The 16,393-nt window shown below is 42.2% G+C and overlaps 1 protein-coding gene across 1 annotated transcript in view; it reads right to left on the bottom strand.

Moving 5' to 3' along the window:
* NRDC (nardilysin convertase) overlaps nucleotides 1-16,393 on the bottom strand; it is a 49,888-nt gene that overhangs the window by 26,222 nt on the left and 7,273 nt on the right. Inside the window, exons 3-13 of the mRNA XM_084852505.1 lie at nucleotides 16,158-16,239; nucleotides 10,805-10,958; nucleotides 9,933-10,006; nucleotides 8,607-8,702; nucleotides 6,444-6,566; nucleotides 5,035-5,092; nucleotides 3,480-3,553; nucleotides 3,218-3,287; nucleotides 2,751-2,828; nucleotides 1,456-1,576; nucleotides 1,308-1,366 (exon numbers count right to left, since the gene is read on the bottom strand). Of these exons, the coding sequence (XP_084708631.1) occupies nucleotides 1,308-1,366; nucleotides 1,456-1,576; nucleotides 2,751-2,828; nucleotides 3,218-3,287; nucleotides 3,480-3,553; nucleotides 5,035-5,092; nucleotides 6,444-6,566; nucleotides 8,607-8,702; nucleotides 9,933-10,006; nucleotides 10,805-10,958; nucleotides 16,158-16,239 (989 nt within the window). The remainder of the gene's footprint in view (nucleotides 1-1,307; nucleotides 1,367-1,455; nucleotides 1,577-2,750; nucleotides 2,829-3,217; nucleotides 3,288-3,479; nucleotides 3,554-5,034; nucleotides 5,093-6,443; nucleotides 6,567-8,606; nucleotides 8,703-9,932; nucleotides 10,007-10,804; nucleotides 10,959-16,157; nucleotides 16,240-16,393) is intronic.

The following is a 16,393-nucleotide window of genomic DNA, read 5'->3' as shown; positions in this document are numbered from 1 at the left end:
TTTGCTATCTCTCTGATGGGTTTATTTTGTTTCCTCAGCCTAATGATGGCCTCCTTCACTCACATGGACACCTCTTTGGACCTCATGTTGGGAGTTCCAGTGAACAGCTGCCAAATGCAAATGTAACACTCAGAACCACCTCCAGGCCTTTTATCTGCTTGATTGGTCATGGGGTACCCAGGAAACAGGCCACATCTGGCTATGCAGCTGCTTGTCAGCCATTCGTTCCATTACTTATGAGCCACCAATGATGGGTGTGTGTGTATGCCACTGGCTGTCCTTCCCGAATGGTTAGTGCCCCACTTTTGTCAAACCCCTTGAATTACAGCTGAAAGTCCTGACTTCGCTCCCATCTGGGCGTGTTTCCTTTCAACTTCAGTGTGGTGGTGTACAGAGGCCAACTGCCAAAACAGTTATCCTTGTTCCAATATTTCTGGCCCTAACTGTATATAAGAAAAGCAGTATACAAATACAGTGACTATGACTAATAATACATCAAATATAGTGTCTCTGGATAGTGAATAATCCAATCACTCTAAACCAACTCTGACATCTTCAAGCACTTAAGGCACAATCCTATGCATACTACACTCAACATTTAAGGTCCTCCTCTGGGTGCCTACTCTAAGGGAAGCTGAGAAGACAGCAACAAGGGAGAGGGCCTTCTCAGTGGTGGCCCTCCAATTATGGAATCATCTCCACAATGAGGTCCGCCTAGCAGCAACATTGTTATCGTTTAGGCACCAGGTCAAGATCTTTTTCTCCCAGGCATCTGGCAGCATATGATGAATTTTAATCGATCCTGAATTTGTCTTAGGGTTATGGTTGATTGTTTGAAGTTGTTTTAGATATATGTTGTGTTTGTGTATATCGTCTGCACATGTGTTTTTTTCTGCAAATGGCTTTTAACCTCTGTATACTGTATTTTTAGTGTTTTTAATCTCTGTAAACTGCCCAGAGAGCTTTGGCAATGGGGCAGTATAGAAATGTAATAAATAACAACAACAACAAGTTTAGAGAGAAAAAAGTCTTAACAACTACCAGCATCCCTTCAGCCAGCCATGCTGGGAGCTGTAGGAGTTTTTCTGTCTAAATATGCATAGGATTGTGCCCTTAATTACCTAATTTTTATTGCTTTTTCCTATGATTGCTTGTTAGGGTGACTTCCAGTTCCTCCATCTCTTTTTTACAACCATTTCCTGCAATTTACTATTTCTGCTCAAGTATAGGAATGAGAGAAAAAAACAACAAGAACAAAAAAGTAACATCTGTTGCTCACTAGAAACAAGCTGAAAAGCTTTAGTTACCTTTGGTCAGGTCCTGTTTGCTGCAACATTTTCAGATACTCAAATACAACGTGAGCAACCTGAAAATGGGAATACAAAGCACTTTCAAGTTTTGGGCATCTATGATAAGCAAACATAGTAAGAACTCCAGGCTGCAGTTAAAATATACCTCATAGAAATGCTTGTACCCCTCATCTGTCAGAGTCACACAAATACTGAAGACAGAGTATGTGGAGTTTTGCTCGAATCCTGTCTCACCATTTCCTCCATACAACGCAAGTGCCCAGAATCTGTCAGAAAAGTTTAACGTATCAGATGAACTTAGAAATACTGACACATTTCCAATGTATTTGTTGACCATCTGCAAGAGAAAAACTTACCACCTGTGCTTTAGAATGAACAGGTGAAATAATCCAACAAATTAAATTGTGGCTGGGGGAGGCAACTTTGCCCAGCTTTGATTAATGCAATCTGTGTGAAGAAAAGGCTGCTTGCATCTTTGTGAACCGCCCAGAGAGCTTTGGCTATTGGGCAGTATAGAAATGAAATGAAATAAATAATCTCCCAACATTAAACTGCGAGAGTTATTAAGCCCTAATTTGAAAGTCTCTATCATCTCACATGATGGAATCAGGACAAGGGTCTGTGGAGGGACTTTTCAAAATGCTGTCTGCCATGTATGACAATAATACCAACTGAGACTTACAGGGTTGACCCATTAAAATGAATGGGATTTAAGTCAATATGACTAGCTTAAGTCCAATTCCTTTCAATGGGTGTACTCTAAGTAGGTTTAACATTGGACATTGAGACTGCGCCTAACATCTTCTTTAAAAATCAGATCTGTTGAGGATATGTAAATATCAGCACATTTCAACTACTTGTCTTGTGTTCTCATACCAATGTCAAGTACTTAAGTACTTAACTATGTTGTCAATTACATGGACTTATCAATCCAAGTACTGTTCACATTTATATCAATAAAAACAAATATAGCCATGCTGGTCCATGAGGAAAAACCCAAAGCTGGGCATAAAAAATAATTTTTTATTAGGACCGACCAAAATGGTGAAGTGTGCAAGCTTTGAAGTTCTAGCTGGATGAAGAGTTCTGGAGGATTTGAAAGTTTGCATGCTCAGTTGATCCTAATAAAGTTATTGCACAACGGTGGATTTTGGATTTACATCAGTGTTACTGTTGACAGATTGCCTTTGCCCATTTAATAGATATGTCTCTATACAGTTTTCAAGCAATACTATTTGACAAATTCAAGATGCCATGTGAATGACTTCCTTTGACTTAGTCAATGAGGAAACTGACATTTCTCAACAGTCTGCATTACAGAAATAATATGAAACCACATATTTCTTGTCAATGTTGCAATTAAGGGTTAAAATATTTTAATTTCTTCTTTCATCCTTTGTCACTGCCAATGTCAGTAAGTTGCACTGTCAGAATACACACTTTTTCCTAAGAAACGAAAGAACGCTGCCTTTGCCTTCATGCCCAACAAGCCAAGAAATATAGTGAAGTGGCTTCACCCTGCAGGGAAAAAGAGAGGCCATAATACATTCCTTGAACACCCTAGTTTCCAGCCATCATAGAAATTAGCAAATAGAACAGGCATTTCCAGAATGCTGAGATTTGGGGATCATCACATTACAAATACTACATACTGCCACTACCATCTTCAGACAGAACTGAAAATATAAATCATTTAAGCGTTATAGGATGCAATTATACAAATGGAAGTATCAGACTGCTTATTCTATATCAACAATTGAGGCTGTAATCCCATACACACTTACCTGAGAGTAAGCCTTATTGCAATCAATAGGACTTACTTCTGAGTAGACATGTATAGGGTTGAAGTAGTTCAGTTTTATGGTATCTATATGAGGGGTTCTATTATAACAAGAGACTAAACTTACCTGTAATATTGTTCTTGTGGAGGAAGAGCCCAAGTGATATTTAGAGAGTGAGTTTTTCTGATTGGAACAACTAGAGATAAAAAAAATCAACTGTAAATGCAAACGCACAATTAATTCCTGATGTAATCAACATTCTTATTATAAATTCTCTCTCAAAAGAAAAGTTACAAAAAACAGACTATTTTTTAAATTGCCAGTTTTACAATGCAATGAGTATTCAAAGCAGTTAGCACTTTGGGAATTGCCCTTCCTGGTCACTCACCTCTGTAAAGTTTGTGAAAATCCGGTGTGTCAAAAGGTTCAGTCAGGTGGCTAAACATCGGTCTGGGTAAATCACTTTAAAAACAAGAGAAGTTATACACCATTGTCCTAACCCAACAATGCTGACCCACAAGCCAAATCACGTTCCCATGCATGAATCACCTTTCTGAATACAGCCCGCCATAGCCAGCACTTACCAATCCCCTGTCGTGGGAGAAGGATTTGATTCCAGGCACCATGCGCTACAGGCGATCACGCCGCCATGCGTTTGGCAGGGAAGAACCTTATGTATGGGAACATGCACACGGCCTGCTGCACCAAACCATTTCCAGGGGAGTAGAAGCAGACAGGCCACGAAAGCTTATGCCAACATACATTTGTTAGTCTTTAATGTGCCAAAAGTCTCTTTGCTGTTTTAGCTATAACAAAGATCTCTGGATTGGGGTTACTATCTGCTCATTATTCAGAATTGCACAACATTTGCTGGGGAAAAAGGCAGAGATACATTGTTTCCAGCCCGCAGTTCCTACAATAAAAAATTGTGCCTAAAAAGTAATCAGCAGACTGACTAGAATATATAGTACTTAATCTATTTCACTGACCCTGTCTGTAAAAATAAAATGTAAAAAACTCAAAGACGGAAGTCATAGGCTTCTATATATCTCTCTTAGGCACAAAGATGTCTCTAAGCATCATTCCCAGACAAAAAAAAAAACCCACTACAAACCACAAAGGTAGTAGTATAAAAATGCTGAACTGAAGTCATCAAACAACTGACGCCCCAGTGAACAGTATTCTAGCATCATATATAGATCTGAATGCTACTCGTCTTAGTAAACCTGTGTCGTATCAGAAACACAGCATATCTAGGAACATAGAACATCTACCAATCAACACTAGGAAGCTAAACCAGGTGAGATGAAATAGCCATAGTTTAGGAGAAATACTGCATACTTTTAGATCTTCTTGATATGCTTGCTGAGAGTCTTAACTTGACAATCTGATACAATTTGTGCTTAGCATTAATTTTGTACAAGAGGAAAGGCGGCCAGTGTCCTAGCCAGGACACAGACAGGCTATTTCTTAGCCAGTATGTAGGTCAACTCCACATAGCAACATATACTGTAATAATGACAGCTAAGTTATGCCACACTGGCTCCAGGTTTCCACCCCCCCCATGTTACATGTTGCTTCCAAATTAAAATATCACCTAGTCTTTACAATTAAAAAGTAATGAATAGGTAAGCAGGAATTGCCTTCAGATGACTATGCAAAATGTGCGGCCTCAATTCTCTGAGCTCTTTTCTGGCAGCATCACTATACTGTGATGGCTAACCCTCTTTCCCTCCCCCACCGCCCCTCCCCCAGGCATTAAGGCAGTTGCAGGGGGAAGAGAAAGTAAAACAGCAGCACTGGGATGAAGGGGGAAATGTGAGAAACAAAAGGATGGGCAGAGCAGGGGGTACAATGTGATCTTATATGACTTTGCATGCAAAATGGTGGATACAGTTTTACATCATACTTATTAGAAAATCGGTGGGGGGAAAAGTTCTTACTTATTTGGGATCTCTGAGAAGATTTCAGTCACCCATTTTTCCAGGGTATCCAAGGTTTCTATGGAGGGGGGAAAAATGCAGATCATAACCCAACTCATGGAAGGCAAGAAACATGTTCCCAGAAAGATGGGTGGAAGCTAGAAAACCCATTCATTCTGTAGTCATTTTTAGGATGACAAACCCGTTGATCAACTGACTACAGCAAGGATGCAAGCACAATAACACCTGTAGACTCAATTCCCTCAGTATACCTCAACTATACTTGCATCTGGCACTTGGGTTACATTTTGGACTGTGGCTGAACCCAGTATGAATCATGTTTCCTACAACAGACACTGAAAAGCCTAGGAGCAGGTGGGTGCAGTAAACCTCTGCACTCTCACCCTTTCCCAAGCAGGTTATATCAGTTAAACCAGCCTTTCCCAGCCTGCTGTCCTCCAGAGGCTCTGAGCAACAACTCCCATCACCCCTGACCATTGGCTGTGCTGGTTGGGGATAATGGGAGTTGTTGTCCAAAACCTCTGGAGGGTGGCAGGTTGTGGAAGGCAAGGTTAAAGCTATCCCAGGCAAAAATAGGGCTGGTCTATATGTTATGGGCCCTACCCGAAAGCCATCAGAAACAGCTTCCATGTGTCAACTGTTTACCACAAGTCCGTTGCCACTTGTGATGCCTGGCAGATGCTGCCAGAAATACTCCATGTGATAGCAGCAACACGCCCAGTCTTTTTCAAGCAGCTTCCACAGAGGAGCTGTAAACATACAGACTGGCCCTTAGGGTTGCGAGGAGAGAGGCAGCTTTCCCTCTCACTGAGAAAAAGACATCACTACAATGTTTGTAACAGCATACAAAACACTGGGAAAATTCGCATTCCAAGTCTGGATCCCAAATGATATACCAGCATATCATAAACTGGAAACTCTGAAGTGCATTTGACTTCAAGACTATTTATGTCTTTTCATAAACAAACTACCAAACATATGATTCATCCAATAGAGCAAACTTCATTTAATCTAATTAGGACCAAAAAAAAAGGGGGCTAAGCAATGCAGTTAACGAAACCTATACAAATGATAGTGCCCAAACACAGGGCTCTATTTTCAAAGATGACTGGGACACCTAAGATCCCCTCAGGGGACAACGTCTCCTCTTGTACTTATAGATAACCCCAAAGGAACACCTACTTCATCAAGGTTAACTAGAAACTTATATACAGAAGTCAAAGACAGATGGGCCAAGTGTTTAGCCAGATACATGCAAGTATTTCTTGATTTCAGTTCAGTTCTAAGCATGCCTACTCAGAAGTAAGTCCTATAAAGTTTAATAGGGCTTACTCCCAGGTAAGTGTATATAGGATAGCAATGCAATGCATCACAGTTTGCATCTGTAGTTTCGAATGAACAGACATTACCTTTAGACTGGACAACTAAAGTTATATAGTGCGCAGAGTAATAGCGCTGCCGGAATTCCCTCAGCCTGGTGTAGGTATCAATGCCATTTTGTTTCGGCTCATGTTTCAGAGTGTCTGCGTTACCTGTAATAACATTCAAAATAAAAGGTTGTGCATTCTTAAAAACATTCTGCTTGAAAGTTTTATACTTTTGTTCGAAGGGTCTAAAACTCTTACCCTTTGCAGGCATCTACAACAAAGAAGCCACTAGGAATCCAAAGTCACAGGGAAAATGACATCAAACTGCCCCCCCCACCCCCATTAGTTATATCTAAATCAAATAGTTGCCATAGCAGAAGTCGTGGAAAAAGTATGCTGCGCTGACAAAATAATATAGAAGTATTTGTCTCGTTTGAGGCCAACTGGCAGTCTCTTGGCTAGATCTCCCCAGACTTCATCCCAGTTGCCAACCCAGGTTTCCCCTCCTTCTCCTCTACCTTCCAGAAAGAGACATTTCAAGCAGTAGGGCAAAAGAGGTCTATCACTCAGTGTCGGCTCAAGGTTTTTGAGGGCCCTTGGGCATGGCACCCTCAGTGGACCCCCTCCCTCAGGGAATCGACTTCCTCACTCCCACTGCCACCAGCTGCTATTGCTCTTCCTCCTCTTTCTCATTGTTGTTACTACTTGCTTGCCGGACAGACAAACAGCCAGTGAGCAAGAAGGTAGTGATATCTACTGCTCCTTCTCACCACCACCACTGTCTGGGCCAGAGTAAGAGGCAGGTGAAGAAGCAGGTCGCAAATTATGAAGAGAAGGAGCAGGTCCAGGAAGTTCTTGTCAGTGGGCCCCTGCTGGGTTGTGGGCCCTCAGCAAGCGCCCAATCATGCCTAGCTTTGGTGCTGGCCCTGTCCAGTCATCTCACTATGCTTCCTTCCCCTGCTGCCTGGAATAAACTGTACAGAACACCAGCACAAAAAGCACATATGAAGGAAGACTCCAGGAGGATTGGTTTGGAAGAGGACAGGAAATCTCTTCAACACCCACATACAAGGCTCAGGATAAACTGTGTAGAACAGCTTGTGGCAAAAGGTTGCGTCATCTTCTCCTTGTATTGAACTAGCCTGGCCAGAAGTCTCTGTGTTTCGTGACATATATACCCTAAGGCAGGGGTAGGCAACCTGGTGCCCAGATGTTTTGAATGACAACTGTCACAACTGGCCATGGTGGCTGGGGCTGTTGGGACTTGGAGTCCAACACATCTGGGGAGCACCACATTGCCTACCCCTGCCTGAAGCGCAATCAATTGCTTACATTTCACTTTGGCATTCCTTATGCCAATTTGTTCTAGGGCTGCAACCCAATTAAAGACATTTTAAATCGATTAATTGCCAGATTTTAGTAGAATAATAGATTACTCCTGGGGTAAGCAGCCTGCGGCCCTTGGCCAAATTTCAAAAGCCTCCTGCATGTGATCAGGTCAGAGTTCTGGCAAGGGCCATCTGGCACTGCATAGGAAGAAAAAGGGAGAGAGAGAAAAGGGGATGGCAGAAAAAGAAAAAGGGGAGACCTACCCACTTTTGGCGGTGACTCTACCCACTGCTGACATGTGGCCCCTGATAGGTTTTACCCATGAGGGAATGTGGCCCTCAACAGAAAAGAAGTTGCCCATTCCTGGAGTAATCAGTTAAATTGCATATTCATAAAACTATTTTTCCATTCTCTCTCTCTCCAATAGATTAGATTAGATTACAACAGAAAACCCACTTGGTATTACATCCATTTCTACACTGTGAAATCAAGCATGCTTGATTGAAACTACATCATCCCCTGTAGTTTCTCCCCAGGAGTTGGTATTCAAAGATATACTGCCTCTATAAAAGGAGGTTCCATTCCTAACTTTCATAAGAGCTGCCTTGCTGGAACAAATCAAAGGTTGTAGTAATGGAAACCAAGCTCAATTAACTTAAAGCACAATGCTGGCTGGGGAATGCTGGGAGTTGTAAGACTTTTTTCTGTCTAAACATACATAGCATTGCACTCTTAGACTACAATCCTATACCCACTTAGCTAGGAGTAAGCCCCCTGAACTCAATGTGACTTACTTTTGAATAGACACGTATTAAGACTTCAGTTAGGGTGGATCCAACCATATGTATTGAGATGGTCATATTAGGACATACTTACCCCAAAAGAACTTCTTCATGGGATGGCCAGACCTGGCGAGACTTCCAAACAACATCTCTCTTCGGTTTGCATCAGAGGGCCTTGCAAGTTGATATTCTGTTGTTTTTTTTAAAAGAAGGTTTTCAGATTCAAAGCATACTGGCCTTCAACCTCAGCCTTGACTGTAGTAATATGATCAAGCCATGCCCATGAAAGCATTCATTTCTCAAAACAGAAAAAGCAAATCAGAACGACTAACACTGAAACCAAGTCTTGGTATTTAACCAAGTCTACTTATATGCAAGGCTCATGTGTTTACTTTTACTTCTGGAAGATGAAACCAAAACAGGCAGTCAGGGGGCCTGAAACAAGGGGCCCTGAAACAAGGAGCTTTGCCTATGCTGGTACAGATTTACTGGATCAAGAAATGGTCTGGACTGTTAGCCCCTAACAAATGTCTGGCGATGTCAAATCTATGTGCACAGAGTAGGGATGTTGAAGGACTCTATCTGGGGGGTGGAGTACACTGAACTTTCATCAACTTGGCCCCCCGGACTTCAGCTCATTTTCCCATGAGCTGGCCTGACTCGATCTGCATCAAGTTGGGCCAGTTCACAGATTTTCGGGTTTTAAAAATTTTCATAAATGCCATTTGCACAAATTACACAAATCCCAGCTGCAATTTGCTATTTACGCAATTTTTTTTAAACCCGGAAAAGTTCCTGGATTTCGGGAAGAAACCCATGGCTCAGCTCGCCACTTCAGAAATCCAGTGAGCCCAAAAAGGGCCAGATTTCCTGGCAAAGGACATCCCTAGGAGACAGACAATGAGCACTTATCACAGCACATGCTGCCCAGCTGCATGGTGTTTTTACCATATGAAGCACTTTTCTGAACATGCAAGACCCAATTCAGAGGACAAACTGTAAGCAGAAGCCAGCTTCCACATGTATGCTGGATTGACATACAGGCTTTCCAACATATACTTCTACTCAATTTAGAGAATATTACATTTTGAGTTGGAAATATTATGTAACAGGAAACATCATCTTTCCCTTCGGATTGATCTGACTTCATTTTATCCAACCATAGTTTTGAAGTTCCATTGAATTTGTGAAAGAAGTATTAAGTGCTTTACTGAGCTGGCAGATAATTAATTATTCATTAGAAACAATAAGTTCGCCTATACATTCTTGAAAACTTTAGGATACAGCTTATGAGTTTGACTTGTAAGAGCACGCATGGATGCACTGCTTCATGAAAGTATGTTACCAAAACCTTTTTGCCAAGCAAACTTACCTTTTTAAAAACTAAATATAAAATGACAAGAAAAGTCAGGATTCTTACCACTGTCTACAGCCTCAACTTCCCGATCAATTGCATCCCGGATCATTAAAGGGTGAATGAAAAACTGTGCCCATCTGAAGCAGAAAAACACTGTTAATTTATATTTTTCCTACCAACCTGGGAAGCTGGCACAAAATGAAATTTCAGATACAGAAAGGAACATGCAATTGTGAACATGGAAGATACATTTAGTAACAGTAGCAAGCAAGGAAATGTTTTTTACAATGTTAATATGCCCCGCCTTTATGTGGTTAAACTTTCTCCTATATCCTAGGCAAATGCTTAAAATACATCCATCACATGTTTATGACCCAACATAAGTTATGCTACCTCTTTAAGGGCGCAATCTAATGCATGTTTAGACAGAAAAAGTCCTACCACTCTCAGCATTTCCCAGCTAGCCATGCTGGCTGGGGCATGCTGGGAGTTGTAGGACTTTTTTCTGTCTAAACATGCACAGGATTGCATCCTAAGTGTCTTGGGCTATCTCCACTAACAAAAATCAAAACATGTATTCATTCCTTTATGAATGTTGTGGATTAATACTGACAGTGAATTATGTTCCCTGCCAAGGAAACTCTTAAATCAACTGATACACAAAGATGCCAGTCCTCAATACAAACTTTTTAAAAGTTCTTCTTCTTCAATTAAGCAAATGTTTTGCTAACAGTTATCTTAAATATTATAGCCTTTACATTTATTACAAAGTCACCTATTCTCAAAAGGCTGTAATCACTAAGTTATTTACAATCACTTTTTTCAGCAGTTACTCAAAAGCTGAAAAATCATTAGATGTGTCAGTAACAGATGAAATGGGAAGCTGTATCAATCCCGCTACAACGCCAGCTTTTGACTTAGAATAATCAAGATACCTGTCGAGAGCTTCCTTGAAATATTTCCTCTGTACATCAAATTGGAAGATTGTCCGTTCACAGTCTGTTGAAGCATTGTCACTGCCCCCATGTTTCTTTAGAAAAGCATCAAACCCATTCTCATCTGGATATTTTGAACTGCCCATGAAAACCACTAGGACAAAAAACAGTTAAGGAGACAGTTGCTAATTCTAATTGCAAAAAATGTATGAATGTCACAGGAATTAGTAGTAATTCATTCACACACATACACACACCATCCATCGTTTTATCCCAAATGCAAAGTGAAATTTTTCCACCAATGCATGACATACACAAAATGTTTCAAAATGATTTTTTTTTTTTTACAACCTTTACAACCTTTTCCATTATTGTAAAGAGATGTGGAATATCAAGCACTGGAAGAACAAATTGGTTTTCTGCGGAGCTTAGAGTGATGAAACGTGTAAGTAGACAGCCAGAACAATGCTGGTCGGCCACTGTGTGAACAGAATGCTGGACTAGATGGACCCTTGGTCTGATCCAGCAAGGCTCTTCTTATGTTCTTATGAGAAAGGCTCAGGATGAATCCAATCAAACATGGACTAGCTCCCATTTTAAGGCCTACTGAGTAGCACTGATAGCAAAGAAATTATATTGCATCACCATTGCATCAGCACAGTGTCCATCCGTGATCCTATTTGGCTGAATGCTCCCAGAAGATAAGAGCTGGGGGACTATTGGTCAACCACTTGCGTGTTGGCTTATGTCAGCCTTCCCAACCTGGTGCTCTCCAGATGTTTTGGGCATCAACTCCCATCAGCCTCAGCTGAAGTAGTGAATGGCCAGGAGTTGTCATCCAAAACATCTGGAAGGCACCAGATTGGGGAAGACTGGCCAATGAGGTTCTTCAGGGCCCTATTTTATCCCCTTTGCTCTACTATTTTCATGAAGTCACTGGGAGAGGTCCTCCAGGGTTTTGCACTGGGTCTTATTACTATGCTGATGATACCTAACTCTATCACTTTTTCAACTGATGCAAAGGAGGCTGTGGAAACAGTGAATTAAATGCAATGATGGATTGGATGTGGGCTAACAAGCTGATGCTCAACTGAGACCCGAGATAAATTTGAATGCTCAATAGACAAGCTATTCTGGGATTGGAAATATGGCCTGTTCTGGATGTGGTTCCACTCCCTCCAAAGGAGGAGTTTTGCAGCTTCAGGGTGTTTTTGGATCCAGCATTGGTCCTGGATGCCCAGATGGCTGCTGTGGTCAGGAGTGCCTTTGCCCAGCTTCAGCTGGTACACCATTTGCACCCCCTTCTGGAGGAGGCAGACCTGGTCACTGTCATGCATGCCTTAATCACTTCCTGTTTAGGAATGTGCCCTACATGAAGCTGCCCTTGAAGAATGCTCAGAAACTGCAGGTGCACAATGCTATAGCCAAACTGCTGCCTGGTATACATTTTATAGAACATATTACATTGGCCTTAGATCAACTACACTTGTTTCCAATTTATTTTCAGGCCTAAATTAAGGTTCTGGTTCTTATCTATAAAGCCCCAAACCACAAATGGGAATCCTGCAGAGAGAACCCTGGTGTACCCTGCCCTCTTTTCCCCATTGCCCAATGAATCAGCCATTGGCTGGGAAAATAGCAGGTGGGAAACAATGATCTGGATCAAAATGGCTGTGGGGGAGAAAGAGGCTTTAAACTTGTAAGGAAACAGCAATTGGATCAAGATCACTGGGGAACGAGGCTTTAGCCCCACCCTCTCCCAAGATCCCCTGATCTCTACATCCCTGCATGCTGAGATTAAGGTAAAGGTAAGTGTGTGCGGCCCCCAACCTACAATCCATGCAAGCCTTGGGGCCAAAAAGGTTGTGCATCCTTGCCTAAACAGTTTGGGGCCAGGATATCTGAAAGGTGGCCTCCTCCTATATGAACCTGATTTCTTCTCAGACTAGATTTCAAAAATGTATTGCAAAAAAATGCCCTATAAACAAACCGAATATTAGGCACTTTACTCACAACCACAGACACTAAATACAATAATAGAAAGATTAAGAGAAGTACTGAATCTTAGTTAGTGACATGGTACTTCATGCCCAGCCAGTGAATACTTAAAACAAACACAAGAAGACTACCCATGCTATAAGTGTAACTGGATTTTTCTTTGTGTAGACAATATTTATAGAACTGTAGTTAGTGGAGATCAAAACCTAGGATTACCTTTCACCGTGTTAGGAATGCAGAAGTAAATTACAGTCAAATCTCTTAATTTGCTCAACAAGCACATTTTCACAAATTCATAGACTTCTGTAACAAAGAATGTCTTTGTTCAAATATTAAAGAAAACCCTCTCCCTCTAGTGATAAGAACTCCATATACAGTGGAACTTTATACAAGTCTACTCAGAAGAAAGCCCACTGATCTTGTCTGACTATGTGGCCATAAAATCCTATCTGGAGAGGCATGCAGGTACATTCTCCACATGTCCCTACATTTTTGTTTTGCAGGGAACCCCAAACCGCTCTTGAAATTCCATGAGTCCAATTACAGTTTGGGGATGTAGAACGGGAAACCAACTGAAATAGCTGTGTGCATATCTTTGGCAAACTCCTATTTTGAGCTCAGAAGGGTTAAAGGGCTGTGTGAAAAAACTGAGGTAAAACTGAGGTAAAAGTTTAACTGTTATGTTTCAATGCCCAAAAGACTTAAGAAGTTAATAGTACAAGAGGAAAATCTGTATCTTTTGCTCAAGGCTTGAGCATTGTAAACATGGTGTGCTGGTGGACTGGCAGTTGCTGTTACCATTGAGAAGGGGTGAGGCCAGGTTTCTGTCTTTATATATGGGAAGGCAGGATCAAAACTGGTACCATCTGACTGGAGAATACCTGAACATTCTAAAGATGTCCACTCATTCCAAGTTTAAACAAAAGTTGTGAGAGGGAATATTTGCCACATCAAAGCTGACTGGCTGGAGGGTTCTGACTGGAGCAAATATACGGAGCTGTTGAGAGACATCTAGGAGAGTTTGCCTAAGAGAGTTCTGGCTGAGAAAGAGAGTCATCAGGTGGTGTCTTCATGAGAGGCTGGGGAGCCTGAGGAAGACATCAGCCAGGAAGAAGGGCAGCAGCAAGACCAGGAAGCCAATCTGAGAGCTGGGAGGGTGTGAGGAGAAGCTGAAGATCAGCAAGTGAGGAGAAGAAGAGTCCAGCAGCAGCACTTGGAGGAAGGAGGAGAAGCCTGAGGGTCAGCTGGTGGAAGTGATCTGAAGACAGAGCAGCTGCTGGACCAAACTAAAGACTTCAGGAGAAGCTTGGTGAACAGTCTTAAAAGTTCCAGGTGGAAGTCAAACCTGACCAGAGAGAAGACTGCTTTTCAAGCCCTCATTGTTAGGCCTGTTAACTAGGGTGGAGCTCGATATAGGAATTGGCTTAAGTATGGTTCTTTCTTTTCTTTCTTTCTTTAATTTCTATACCGCCCAATAGCCGAAGCTCTCTGGGCGGTTCACAAAAATTAAAACCAAACACACAATAGAACAATTTAAAATATATAGAACATTAAAACCACAATATAACAATACAACCACAATAAAATCTAGCAGCAGTGCAGGAGTTTAAAATACAGATTTAAAACAGCAAAGATAAAAATTTAGAAAGCTAAAATGCCTGGGAAAATAAAAAGGTCTTCACCTGGCACCGAAAGGAATACAATGTAGGCGCCAGGCGAACCTCACTAGGGAGCTCATTCCAGAGCCGGGGTGCCACAGCAGAAAAAGCCCTCCTCCTAGTAGCCACCCGCCTCACTTCCTTTGGCAGGGGCTCACGGAGAAGGGCCGCTGACGATGATCTTAAGGTCTGGGCAGGCACATATGGGAGGAGGCGATCCTTCAGGTAACCTGGCCCCAAGCCGTTAAGGGCTTTAAATGTTAACACCAGCACTTTGAATCGGGCCCGGAAATAGACTGGCAGCCAGTGCAGCTGGAAAAGTACTGGCATAATATGAGCTCGCAGGCCAGTCCCTGTTAACAATCTTGCTGCCCTATTTTGGACCGGCTGAAGTTTCCGGACCGTTTTCAAAGGCAGCCCCATGTATAACGCATTGCAGTAATCCAGACGAGAAGTTATCAGAGCATGGATAACTGTAGCTAGGCTATCTCTGTCCAGATAAGGGCGTATGGTTAGGGTTATGAACCAGGGCTTCTAACACCTGACTGGTGGTGAGAGTAATAATACAGAAGCTCTGCTTTTAAAGTAACATAAAAAACATTATTTGTAAAGTAACAGCAATTTTAAATAATCTTTCTTGCTTAATTCCTTTTTAATAAAATAATATATAGCTTTGTTTACCTTCCTTGTACTTCTGATCTGTTTGTCTCATGCCTAATGACCAGCTACCTTAGGGAAAAGGCATATATTAAATAAATGGGTATAGTTGAATGGTGGCAGTGGAAGCGAAGGAAGGGATTGCCCAGTGGTGAGGTGTGATCCTCCACAAGTGGTGGCTATAGCAATAGGAATTCCCCAATAAGAAGGGCATTGCTCCACATTTGGTGTAGAGGGTCCCGCCTAGGTTAGTTTCATCACAGGCTGTGTGGGGCTGTTTCTGATTTTTTAAAAAATGGGTGTTATAGGTAGGGATGGGCGGATTCCCTACCTGCTGCTCCGGGGGGAATCTGCCCATGTGGGGGGGAGGTCATCCGTTCCTCCCCCCGGAATCCTGTCCAGCCGGCTCCGTGGCAATTCCACAAAGCCGCTGGCCAGCTCCAAAGCGCCAGCAATAAGGCCGCCATTGCCGTATCGCTGCTGAGGGGGATTGACTGTGGACGCAAATGGCGTCCAGTATGCCATTTGCGGCCGTAAAGGTCTTAGTTTAAGGTAAATGCAGCTGTAAATGGCTGCATATACCTTAAACTAAGACCTTTACAGCCGCAAATGGTGTACTGGACACCATTTGCGTCCGGAGACAGTCCCCCTCAGCCAGTGATATGGCAATGGCAGTTGTATCGTTGGTGCTCCGGAGCTGGCCGGTGGCTCCGCAGGATCGCCACAAGCAGGATCCGTCCAAAGAGGGAGAGGGAGGCAGAAGTAAGTGCTCCATTCTGCCACGGAATCCGGGGGGGGGGGGGGATTATTTAGAATCCGACCTCACTGGGGTCTGTGGTGGAATTCTCCGCCATCCCTAGTTATAGGTATCTATCGCTATTCTAGCAATATGCTACATTTAATTTTGCCTGTATGCAACTGGGATGTTAATATGGCTTAATTCTCGAGCCTCTGGGTTAAAAACCATCACAGATGTAAAACTATTCAGCAGCAACTTTTTGATGAAAGTATAGAAAGATGAAACTTAAACAAAAACATACTATGTTCCAGAAAATGTGCCAACCCAGGCAGATCTTCAGGGTCAGAGAAACTGCCGACACCAATACAAAGTGCAGCTGCAGACTGGAAGAAGAAAAAAACACACAGAGAGAATGTTTTAGAAAAACATCACCAGCTTATGTATAAAACTACGGAATTCCCCAGAAAAAAGAATCTACAAGGATCACTGAAAGTATGGATTAACTGCTCAGTTCTATACAAGACAGAAAGGAACCTG

The sequence above is a fragment of the Heloderma suspectum genome, chromosome 4 (genome assembly GCF_057233095.1).
Source record: "Heloderma suspectum isolate Gila_16-S chromosome 4, 16-S_ref, whole genome shotgun sequence".
NCBI lineage: Eukaryota > Metazoa > Chordata > Lepidosauria > Squamata > Helodermatidae > Heloderma > Heloderma suspectum.
The sequence above is the reverse complement of the archived record's forward strand: the minus strand, read 5'-3'. Positions and strand labels throughout refer to the sequence as shown.